The sequence below is a fragment of the Condylura cristata genome, unplaced genomic scaffold, assembly GCF_000260355.1.
Source record: "Condylura cristata isolate star-nosed mole 26May11 unplaced genomic scaffold, ConCri1.0 scaffold00044, whole genome shotgun sequence".
Taxonomy (NCBI): domain Eukaryota; kingdom Metazoa; phylum Chordata; class Mammalia; order Eulipotyphla; family Talpidae; genus Condylura; species Condylura cristata.
The window spans coordinates 1339751-1352441 of NW_004567145.1; the positions used below are offsets into that span (position 1 = coordinate 1339751).

The 12691-nt window shown below is 38.6% G+C and overlaps 1 protein-coding gene across 3 annotated transcripts in view; it reads right to left on the reverse strand.

Moving 5' to 3' along the window:
* Nucleotides 1-12691, reverse strand: part of GRB10 (growth factor receptor-bound protein 10) — a 152607-nt gene that overhangs the window by 13260 nt on the left and 126656 nt on the right. For all 3 annotated transcript variants that reach the window (XM_012733956.1, XM_012733955.1, XM_004694509.2), the window contains 4 exons: nucleotides 3175-3252; nucleotides 1414-1530; nucleotides 560-626; nucleotides 268-355 (listed from right to left, as the gene is read on the reverse strand). In XM_012733956.1, the coding sequence (XP_012589410.1) occupies nucleotides 268-355; nucleotides 560-626; nucleotides 1414-1530; nucleotides 3175-3252 (350 nt within the window). The remainder of the gene's footprint in view (nucleotides 1-267; nucleotides 356-559; nucleotides 627-1413; nucleotides 1531-3174; nucleotides 3253-12691) is intronic.

A 12691-nucleotide genomic window follows, 5' to 3' on the forward strand; every position in this document is an offset into this window, starting at 1 on the left:
GAGAATGACTACCTTGAGTTCCTCATCAGTTTGAATCTTGTCAAAGAGGCAGAGGATGGTTATAGAGTATGGATAGAAGTGGAACACAATCCCTCTGCCACTTACTAGCTATGCCAGCCTGCACAACTGACACTGCTGAGATTTCCTTTTCCTTCAGATGGTGTTAATAAGGACAACCTCCCATACCGGAAGCACCAAGAAATTAAACAGATAGAGCCTAGAACACTCAAGTGTTAGCAGACAACAGCACTTCTGTATGGTTCTTACCCATCAACCAGCCCTTGCTGCTTAATGATCCTGTGCGACTCCTCCCTGGAGATCCTGCCGTGGAACCAGTGCTGTGTCCTGTGAATCACTGTAGGAGAGACAAGGAGGGGGCATCTGGGTCCCTGTGCAGAGCAGCATCCCCAAATCACAGAGAACTTGTCATCAGCATGGGCCCCAACTCCCACAGTTGTACCTCTTATGGTACACTCTGGGCCCAGCAACTTTGAAGCTCAGGGAGGGCTGGAAGCCATTTTTATTTTTTGTATACACAAAGATACAAGGCCATGTTTACCTGTACTTAGGGTAGAAGGGTAGAGGGGACTTTGGCTACCTAGGACATTCATCCGTGTGCTTCGCTTCTGCAAAAGAAATCCCCACATTACCACTACAGACAGACTGATACAGCAAGTCAACATACACATACTTTTGGGGGAGGCTGGGTTGGGAGACTTCCTATGATAGGGCCCTGACCTTGAGGAAATGTCACCTTAGCCTCTGACCACACATATCAAAGAAATTATAGGTCACATAAGCTCTTAAGGGTTCAAGGGTTAAAAACAAATGTGCATTTTGAATGACCCCCAGCATGGAAGAGAAGCTCTTGTTCCTCACACAGAAGACAGTTAATGAAATGTCTGATACATCCAAGAAGAGCATGAGCTTTTCAATGAACTCACAGGTCTCCAAACTTAGTCTATTTACCTTTCCTGCTCATTTAAAACCTGAAACATAGAAACACATTCTAAGTTACAGATGTGGGTTCATGTTTGGTACACTGTCTCTAAATCTCAGAATAACTTGAAATTTAGGTGATATTCATCCTACAGGTAGATTAAGAACGTGGTATTCAGAGATGGCGATAAGCTACAAGCTCATCTGTGGTTGAGCCACGACGTGAATGCCTCTGACTTGGCCTCATCAGGCAGGTGCCCTGTGAAAGCCAAGAGGTCAGAGTAGGATCCTTCCTGCTCCTCACACAGAACTCAGGGGACAAAAGGACAGAGGGGTAGCTAATACTAGGAACTAGGAGGAGCCTAGTAGTCCAACTACTTCCAGTAGTTGAGAGTCACATACACAGCCTTTTATCTGAGGGTTGTGGATGCCACTGGGAGGGGGCCTGTTCCTGTGAGACCGGGCATGGCTTACCCTCCAAGCATGACCTTCCTCCAGGGCTGCACTCTGAGCTTCAGCTGGATTCTCAATTACTCGTCCTGTTTGCCCAGAAAAATCCATTGCCACAAGGGAGTTCTCAGAGACACTGCGCTGAAAAGGAAAGGTCACATGTTTATTAAAATATAAAGGATCAGTGCCTTCCCTGGTAACGCAATTAGTTAAAGTGTAGCATGAGTTCAATTCCCGGCCAGAGAGGTGACCCACATGTCATGGCAGATCTGTCCTGACTAACCTGCTGCTCCCCTCAGCAGTGCATGTCAATTAACCTGCCTGTTCTGCTCCCCACTCTGTCTCTGGTAAATCCTCTCAGCCCCTGCACCTCTGCCCTGTACCACAATTCTGTATGCACAAATAAATCTCAAAAAAAGTAAGGGATCAAGAAGATGTGGTGTGTTTACAAAATAAAATATTACTCAGCAATCAAAAAGGATAAACTCATGCCCTTCATAGCAACATGGATGGAGCTAGAAGGGATTATGCTCCCAGAAAGAAAAAGAAAAATATAGAATGGTCTCACTGATAGGAGGAATGTAGAGAAAACAGAAAAGGGATTAGAAAAAAAAGACAAACAGTAACTATAATAATGTAAAAATCAAAATCATCAGGCAACTGTAGAAAAGAGCATTCTATAGTGAAGGAGGAGGGAGGAGGACCAGGACAGGGCTGGGAAGAGCACAAAGGACTATAGTGATGATACACAGATGAATTGGTGGTGGAAATTTTACAGGGAAACTGTATGTTTTACAAAAATGAAAGATGATATAATGTATATATTTAAAAAAATAGAAAATTAAAAAAAAATGGACCTTCTCATTTCAAGGAAAAAAAAAGGTAAATGAATAAAATATAAGGGAATGAGACATAGCAGCACAAAGGCAAATCCTGCATGAAACAATTATACAGATGGTCTAGAAGGGAGATTGGGTTGCTCTTCTCCACACCTCCCAACTCTAAGGTTAATTCAGCTGGAAATTCAATGACTGAAGAACCCTTCACGGGCTTTCTCTTAAGGAGAACAAAAAACTTTCAATCCTCTCATAATCTACAAAAGGTGCTGGTTGAGGCCAGCAGGACTGAGAGGCTGTAAATCTTATCACACTTCACATGCTGCCTATCCTGGGTAAGACATTAGAAACAGGACTGATAAGGAGAGTCCAGTTTCTCACCAGCAATCTGGTCCTTCTCTTAGTAGGTTAGGTTATTTCAGAGAAGAATGGACTGTGGCTTAACATGACAACTCATAGGAAAGGATGGTAAAGAATCTTTAAGACCTTATTTTGAGAGAAGGAAGTGTTTTTTGTATCTTTGTAAGTAAAATCTATCCTGAGAGACAAGAAGAGTCATTATACTCTCTTATTTCTCACCAGTGAAGGACTCTAGCATGCAGGTCACCAGTACCCATGGAAGCCATAGCTGAAAGACACAAAAGTCAAAGGCGGGGATGGCAATTCTCCCATTGTTGATGGCTTCTGAGCACAAAAATGGAGCCATCTACCTAAGCCACCATGATGGATGCATGGGAGACAGAAGGCAGGAGAAATTTGCTGCTATAAGTCACAGTGGTGACAACAAAAAATTGGAAATAGTATGTCAGGAGTCACTGGCTTCTCTGAAATGTACATGCTCTCTATGGTACTTCTTGTGGTGCTCTTGTCTGAAACGGGACATCTACAGCATTTGCTGACGTAGCAGCTAAAAAGGAATTTGACTTTTGCCAATCACACCTTTACTTACCACAGGAGTTGAGAAGTGGGAGAGCAGGGCTTTCCTCTGCTGAGGGATTCTGTAGTTCTGGTAAAGGAGCATTCCATACTGAAGGAGAAAATGAGAGTTAGTAACCAGGGTCTCAAAGACCCCAGAGACCCAGGACACAGCACAGCCATGGTAGTGAAGGGTGCTAAGTAGAGAATGGCCACCATGTTACTATAAGCCTCCGTGAACTGAAATACAAACACTCAACATCATCTTTCTAGGGCTGTTTCTTTGTAGATGTTAACAACTAAAATGGTTTTGGGGGTATTAGGTGAACAGGGGAATATCAGAGCATTAACAGATGGATTAATAAAATCAAAGATAACAATGAACCTTACTGAATGTTACTACAGGCCCAGTTATATTCAAAGTGCTTTATGTTAAGATTTACTTTAATTCTCTCCTTTTTATGAAATAGATACTTTATATACAGTTTACAAATAGCAAAATTAAACACAGAAAAGTGGAGTAATTTGCTCATGGTCATGGAATAGTGAGGCCTCGGGATTTGAATGCACATAACCCATTTCAAAGCCAGTGTCTTCCTTTCCCCAGAGTGATTGCCTACCCAGATCAGTGGTTCATGCTTTGTTTACTCTGGCAATAAGCACTGTAAATTCTGGTACTATTTCAATACTACAACTATACTTCTCATGTGGCAAAGGAAAAAATAAAAAGATCAGAAAGAGAGGAAACAAAGTGGACGCCATCTTCCCCCCATTTTCCTTTATGGGATATAAGCTGAATTTCAGTTCTAGTGGCCACAACGTGCTTATTTCTAAAACGAAAACATTAAAAAAACAATTAAAGATATAACTTTAATTAAAGGTATAACTGTCCTTCCATGAGAGGAAAAGAGTGACAATAGTTAGAAGAGGTATTTGAGAAGATCATGGCCAAAAAGTTTTCAAAACAGATGAAAACTTAATAAGCTACAGGATCCAGGAGTAAGATAAAAAGAAACTAACAACTAGGAACATCATAAAATGACTTGAAAAACAGAAACAAAGAGAAAGTGTTAAAAATATCATATTAGAAACAAATATCACTTCCTCAGAAGCAATAAGAGAACAGGACTGACTTTTTACATAAATGATGAGCTAGAGGGTAATGGAATTGGTGACATGCAGAAGTCAGTAACTGCTAGCTCAGGGTCCTTTAATCTGTGAAAAATTCCTTCTATGATGAAAATGATAAAACAAACAAACAAAAACCAGGCAAATATTGAGAGATTCCACTAGCACTAGGTCCATACCAAAAGAACTGCTAGGTTCTTCTGAGTCCAGAGAAAGGACTGAAAATTTAGGAATTAAAGTGAGATATGGTGGTAGCTAAAGTGAAAACTGAATATATAAACACCACTACCAATAATATATCTTCAATGGCTTGAAATATGTAGAGAAATAAAAAACCTAAACAAGAATTGGAGTTAATGGGGTAAGTAAAATTAAGGGTTTCTTTATGTTGGACTGGAAGTGGTAGAAACATCAAATAGTATGAGTTTTTAGTAAGGTAAATACACATGTTGTGATCTTGAAGATAACCATTAAAAAACAGTAGAGGGCCCAGGACATTCAAAACCTTCAGGGAACTTAAGCCTACTCTTTTCCAAGCTCTTCCAAAACACTGAAGAAAAATAAATACTTGCAAACACATTTTATGATAGCAACATTAGATCAACATTACCTTGATCTGATACCAAAACCAGACAAAGACATCACACACAAAAGAGAAAATAAGAGGCCAGAATCTCTACTAACATAGATGGAAAAATTGTCAGCAAATTACTAGCAAAATTATTGAACAATATAGTCAAGAATTATACACCATGAACAAGTGGGATTTACTCCAGAGATGCAGGTATGCAAATCAATTAATGTGCTATAACACACCATATCAACAAATGGAAGAACAAAAATGATATGAACATTATCAATAGATCTAGAGAAAGCATTTGACAAAATTAGTGCCTATTTATAACAAGAACTCTTAAGAAAACAGGAATAGAAGGAACATACTTAATGTAATAAAGACCACATTCTACAAACCCACAGCCAATATCATACTCAAAACTCAAGTTTTTTCTTATAGTATCAGAAACACATCTAAATTCTTATCTAGTAAGAATTTTATGAATGGGCGGAGATATTTGTACACATATATCCAATAAAGATGATATTCAAGGTATCCAAACTCAGGCAACTCAATAACAATAAACCCAGTTTAAAAATAAACAGGGCGCTCCCTGGTGGTGCGACGGGTTAAAACACAGCACTATGAAGCTATCGCAGCCACTGCAGCACAATTTCAGTATCAGGCTAGGGAGATGACTCCCAAGTCGCGGCAGACCTCTCCTGTCTTGCCTGCTGCTCCCCTCAGCAGTGTATTTCAGTCCATCAGCCTGTTCTGCTCCCCATGCTGTCTCTGGTGAATCCTCTCCCCCCTTGTAACTCTGGCCTGAACTCTGGTTCTGTACGCATAAATAAATCTTTAAAAAAATGAACATTCTGACTCTACAGACAGCTACACAGATATTTTGAGAGAGGACATATAGATGGCCTATAGGTACAAGAAAACAGTTTATCATCAATTATTACTGGTAAATGCAAACCAAAACCACAAGGCTTCATCTCACATCTGTGAGAATAGTTTACATAACAAAAAAGCAATAGCAAGTGTTGGTAAGAATATGGAAAAAAAGTTAATTTTTTAATTAAATGCATTTTCTGCTCAAATTTATTAAGTCAATCACTTCGCCTAATTTGGAAGTCATCTGAAAAAATACTTTCAAGTGACCCTCAAAAATCACATTGTATCGGGCCCTCCCTGGTGGCACAGCGGGTTAAAGCGGGTTAAATCACATTGTATCATGGGAAAAGCTCTGGCTAGAGGTGTGGGGAGTGAGAGGATTCACTAGACCCAGAGTGGGGAGCGGAGCAGCCGCATCTACTGAAATAATGTTGCTAAGGGGACCAGCAGACAAGACAGGAGAGATCTGTTGTACTTCACAAGGGTTAGCTCCCTGGCTGGGATGGAAGTAGGAGGTAGTAGTGATAGTGCTGAGACTTAAATGCCACCCGTCACCACGGAGGCTACTCTATTTTTTTATGCTTTATATATGTGTTCCAAATATCATAATGTACTTTGGAGGCCTTCCCATACCAGGATATTATAGACCTGCAACATTTTCAATACTGTACAAATATTTTATTTAATACTGTACCAATATTTTATTTAAAGTTACTTCTTTTACCCTTCGGAAAACTAATCAATACCCTAATCTGGAGGTTGCCCTTTCATTTTTGTGGTTTCTTTTGAGTTATAAAAGCTTTTAAGTTTGATGTTATCCCACTTGTTTACTTTGCTTTTATCTTCCTTGCTGTTAGGTTGTATTCCTAAATATAACTTTGTATATATGTCCTGTGTTGTAAATATAACTTTGTATATATGCCCACTATACTTTTGTTCAAGAACTTTAAGGATTTTGTTATGTCTAAATTTTTAAACCGCTTTGAATTAATTTCTGTGTATGATGTTCACTATGGGTCATGCTTGACTTTTTTTGCAAGTGGTATCCATGCTTCCCAGTATCATTTATTAAAGAGGCTAACTTTTCTCCACTGTATAGCCATGGTTCCTTTATCGAAGACTAACTGTCCATATTTATATGGATACATGTCTGGGATTTCTATACTATTCCATTGGTTTGAATTTCTGTTTTTGTTCTAATAACTCACTGCTTTGATAACTGTTGCTGTATAATATGATTTGAAGTCACAAAGTATGATACCTACATTTTTATTCTTTTAAGACTGTTTCAGCTCTTCAGGACCTTTTGTAGTTCTACATAAATTTGATAATTGTTATGTTTTCTTAAAAATGTCACTGGTGGCCCTCCCTGGTGGCACAGCGGGTTAAAGTACAGCACTGAGAAGCTAAAGCCGTGTCCGCATGAGTTCGATTCCCGCCTGCCCCGGAGGAGACCACCTGGCGTGGCAGACCTCTCCTGACCAGCCCGCTGCTCCCCTCAGCAGTGTACTTCCTCGATCTGCCTGTTCTGCTCCCTACTCTGTCTCTGGTGAAGCCTCTCGCCGCCCCTGCACCTCTGGCCTGTACCCCAGTTCTGTATGCATAAATAAATAGAAAAAAAATGTCACTGGTATTTTTAATAAGTACTGAATTAAGTCTCTAAATTGTTTGCAGTATTATGGCCATTTTAATAATGTTAATACTTCTAATTCATGAGTACAGTATATTTTTCCATTTCCTCTTATTTCTTTGTTAACAGAGTTTTATACTTCTCATAGTACAGGTCCTTCATCTTCTTCATTAAGTTTATTCCCAGATATTTCAATCTTTTTGGCACGATTGTAAATGGAACTGTATTATCTCTTTCTTCTGATAGACAGTTTCCATATAGAAATGTACAAATGATTTCTGTGTACTGATTTTATATTCCTACCATTTCACTGTATTCATTCACTATTTCTAGGGTTTTTTCTTTTTTTTTTTTGGTAGAATCTTTTGGTTTCTCTAAAAATATTAGTATGTCACTATGAATAATGAGTTTTACTTCTTTTCCAATTGTGATTCTTTTTGTCTTTTTTCTCCTAATTGCTTCAGCTAGGACTTCTAAAATGTGTGTTAAATAACAGTGGTGATGGAGGCATTACTTTCTTGTTCTTGATCTTAGTGGTAATATTTTAAGCTTTTCATTAATGAGTCTGAGGATGACTGTGCAGCTGTCATATCAACATTTCATAATATTTAGGTGGGTCCCATTTTTTTTAAGAGTTTTATCAGAAAGCGATGTTGGATCCTGTCAAATGCTTTTTCAGCATCTGTTGAGATGATCAAACCTATTTTGTCTTTTTGTCTCATTCAAATAGTTTTGATCTGGTGGGTAACAATGACTGATTTGCATTAAGTTGAACCAGGCTTGACTCCGAGGGAAGCAGCCAATTTGTGGTGTATGATTTTCTTGATGTGTTGCTCTATTCAGTTTGTTAGGATTTTGTTGAGGAATGTTGCATCCTATGTTCATCAGAGGTACTGATCTATAATTTTCTTTTTCCCCCACCATTTTTGTTTGGTTTTGGGATCAGGGAAATTTTGGCATCATAGAACATGTTGGGCAGTTTGCTCTCCTCTTTGATTTTTTTGAAGAGCTAGAGTAGGACTGGTATGAGATCTTTTTTGAAGGTTTGATAGAATTCACTGAAGAAGTCATCTAGTCTTGAGTTTTTGTTCTTAAGGAGACTTTTTATACTCTTTAATTTCGGGATTTGTGATTAGATGCTTACGTTGTTTATATCATCCTGGTTTAATTTTGGGAGGTTGGATGTGTCAGAAAATTTGTCCATTTCTTTTAGGCTGTTCAATTTGTTTGCATAGAGACTTCTGTGATAGTTCTTTGTGATACTATGTATTTCAGCAATATCTGTTCTACTATCACCTTTTTCATTTATGATTCTATTAATTTGGGCTTTTTTTTTTTAAACAAAAGAACTTTTGGTTTCACTTACCTCTTGGATGTCTTGTGTTTTCTATTTCATTCATTTCCGCTCTAATTTTTATCATTGCTTTCCTTCTACTTGTTTTGGAAGCTTTCATTGTACCTGTTCTAGTTTCTTCAATGGCAGAGTTTGATTGTTCAACTGATATCTTTTTGACCACCCCACCCCAACTCCTCCCATGTGGATGCCTTTAAAGGCTCCTATAGGAGCTGGTAGCCTGTCTCTCCATTTTCATTGGTCTCTAGATATTTTTTTATGTCTTATTTCTTCACTGATCCAAAACTTGCTCAGAAGCATATGATTAGTCTCCATATGTTTTGGTTTATTCCAGGATTCATTTTATGGTTAATTCTAATTTTATAGCATTGTGGTCTGTAATGATATTTGATATAATTTTTATTTTTATATATTTTCAGAGACTTGTTTTATGTCTTGGTATTGAGGATGTTACATGCACATTATAGAGAAAGTGTACTCATACTTTTAGGGTGGAGAACTGTATAAATAGCCAGTAAATTCATCTGTGCTAACATTTCATGTAAGAGCTTTGTTTATCTGTTAATTTTCTATCTGGATGATTTGTTGCATTGTGTTAGTGGTATGTTGAAGTCTCCAATGCTGATGTGCTTTAGTTGATGTGTTGTGTTAGAAGTGTTACTGGATGATTAATACAATCAGGCATCTCTAAATATGGGAGCATAAATATTAATAACTGCTATCTCTTCTTTGTGGATTGCTCCTTAGATTACTATACAGTGTCCATCTTTATCCCTGATTACCTTATCAGTTGAAAGCCTAGCTTGTTGGATGTGAGAAGAGCAGTTCTGAGTTATTCTGAGCTATAAGCATGTATGCTGCCTGTTATTTTTTGTTTCTTTTAGTCCTTTACTTTTAATGGATCTCCTGTACACAAAGTATTGATGGCCAGAATTTTTTCACCCACAATGTTAGCCAGTATCTTTTTACTGGTGAATTCCAACCATTCACATTCAAGTTGATTATTGATAGAAACTGTTTATTAACAGTCATTTTGCTTTTGCTTTTTATTTTTCCATGGTTTCTTTTCCCATTATCTTATCTCTGCTCTTTCTGTATGCTTCCCTCAGTATTTCTACCAATTTCATTGATTCTTTGAATGTGGGTATCTATCCTGGATTTTTGGTTAGTGAACTTAAATTTCTGTATTTTAGGTTTTTTGTGAGCTGCTGTCTACTCTCTGCCACTTAGCCACACAGGTTCTTCCCATGTCTGCCTCCCCCTTAGTGTTTTGCTATTGACTCACAGGCTTCTTTTTTTTTTAAGATTTATTTATTTATTCATACAGAACTGGGGTACAGGCCAGAGATGCGGAGGGTGAGAGGATTCAACAGAGATAGAGTGGGGAGCAGAACAGGCAGATCGAGGAAGCACACTGCTGAGGGGAGTAGTGGGCGGGTCAGGAGAGGTCTGCCACGCCATGTGGATCTCCTCCGGGGCAGGCGGGAATTGAACTCATGCAGAAGTGGCTTAAGCTTCTTAGTGCAGTGCTTTAACCTGCTGCGCCACCAGGGAGGGCCGACTCATAGGATTCTTGTTCATGAGTTCCTTGTTGCATTGCTACTGCCACTTTGCACAGGAGTTTGTGTTTGAGTTTTCCTTTTCTTGTGGAACTCCTAAGGGTGGATCTGGTCATAGCAAACTCTATTAATTCCCTTTGTCTAAGAAAACTTCATCACACCATCATACTTATGTGATAATTTTGCAGGATACAGAATCCTTGGCCAGCAGTTCTTTTAGGATTGTGAATATTTTCTTTCATTCTCTTCTTGACTGGCGAGTGTCTGGGCTGAATTCTGGGTAAACTTGATTTGCAGGGCCTTGCAATTTATTTATTTTTTTTCTTGTTTGCTGCAATATTTTTTAATTATCTTTGTTTTTTTGATAGTTTGACAATGATGTGTCTGTTTTTATATTTAAAAATTTAGGTGTCCTCTCTGCTTCCTGGACATCCATATTTAACTCAGTCTGTAGGTTTAATATGTTCTCAAATTTTTGAATAAGTTTTCTGCTCCTGTCTCTTTTCCTTTCCTCTCTGGGATCCCTATCATTCTTATGGTCCTGCTTCTAACAAGAGTCTAATATTTCTCATAGTTTCTTCATTATCCCTTTGTCTTGAATCTCTTCTTCAAAATGTGTAATATGTTCATTTGAATCTTCTATAAATAAAATTCTTAAGCCTGTTTAATTTTATAAAGTGCTTTCTAAATTTTTCAACATCTCATTCAGAATCCCTTTGTAATCTTGTTTTAAATTCAATCTCTTCAGTGAAGAATTCTCCTTGTTGGATTTCCTTTCTGAGATTTTGTGCCTGCCTGTCTGCCTTTGGATGACCTTCCAATAGTTCAATTAACATTTTTAATGTTACTGTTTTGAAGTAATCAAGTTTCTCTATATTTATAGTTTCTTTATATTATTCTCACAGACTTCTGCCCTCACTTTGCTTTTCTATCTTATGTTGAGATGGTATTTGCTTCCTAGGTATGCATATTGCCTTATTATAACTATCTGTGCATGCGTAAGTGCTGTTGGGGCACTAGAGACTTAGCTTTCTTTATCCCCATCTTAGTTTTCCTCAGTTTGGAGTGGCTATAGGAGGGGGGGGTTCTGCGGCTTTAATACATGAACTCAGTTTAAGGGGTGACATCAGTCACTTCTACCTCTTCTTTTGTTCCACAGCAAGCTCTATTCTATGCTCTGGTGATTCACTCCCTGCTTCCCTGTTTCTTTCTTCTGAGGGTAGGGCTCTTCCTAGGTGGGAACAACAGGGTCAAGGTGACCAGGCTCACATTCTAGGATTAATCTGCACTTTCCCCAAAGTTAGTGCTGTGTGTAGCAGGTACACATGTGCTGATTAAACACAACTGCTGCCATGACCTTGCCTTAGCTGCTGCTTCTGCAGGGCTGGGATTTATGTACACTCTTTGTTTACTTTCCCAAAGGATTTCTGAGTTCACTCTAAAATTCTTTGTGCTGTTGGTTGTTTCATGGAGTCTTGGCTCAGTCTGGCTTCTCTTTGATCTCTTCCATGAGTGGAGAGGGAAGGGAGTTTTTGATGTCCATGCCATCATCCCAACTGTGGGTTTCCAAATTCCCTACGTCTGAGTGCGCAGAGTTTCCATTGCCCTGGTGTGGATCTGCACCCATACATGTGTCAGCAAAGGTCGTCCAGGAATTTCACAATATTGTGGCTTGGGAATTCGGTTGCCAGCTCAACACAGTCCCTTTTGCTCCCTGCCATTCTTTTCTCTCTGGTATGACAAACCTTAGTTCTTAAACTCTTTGAGAAAGTCCTGGGACTGTATAGACAAAGAGTCGGATCATTCTATGAGCAACTGTTTTTAGTTGCTTTTAAAAGAGCAGTTATTTCCAGTCTATTCTTTCCACCATGGAGACTTTAGACCTTTGTCAAAAAAGCAACTCTTGCACAATATTACTGGGAATAAAAACTTGTGTAATCAGGCAGTATAGATCCTCCTCAAAAAAATTAAAACAGTTACCACATTCAGCAATTCTACTTCTGGGTAGCCATCTGAACAATGTGAAGTCATTATCAAAGAGTTACAACATTATTTATAATAGTTAAAATAGGAAACAACCTAAATGTCCACTGAGAGATGACGGGGATGGGAAGATATGGTATATACACAAGGGAATATTATTCAATTATAAATAGAAGATGAGTTTGCCAGATGGAGCAAAATGGAAGGAACTCAAGGGTGTTGAGTGAAATATGTCAGAAAGAGAAATATAAATATTGGATTATTTCACCTATATGTGCAACATAAGGAAACCAAGCAGATGAACAAAGACAGTAAAATAAAAACAAAGCAGTGGATACTAACTACAGAACTCCACCAGAGGTGGAGGAGCCCCGGTGGGAGCAGGGTGAAGGGAGTTCAAGGGATGGTAGTTTATGCTTTGTATGCTTATTACTTTCTTCTCTC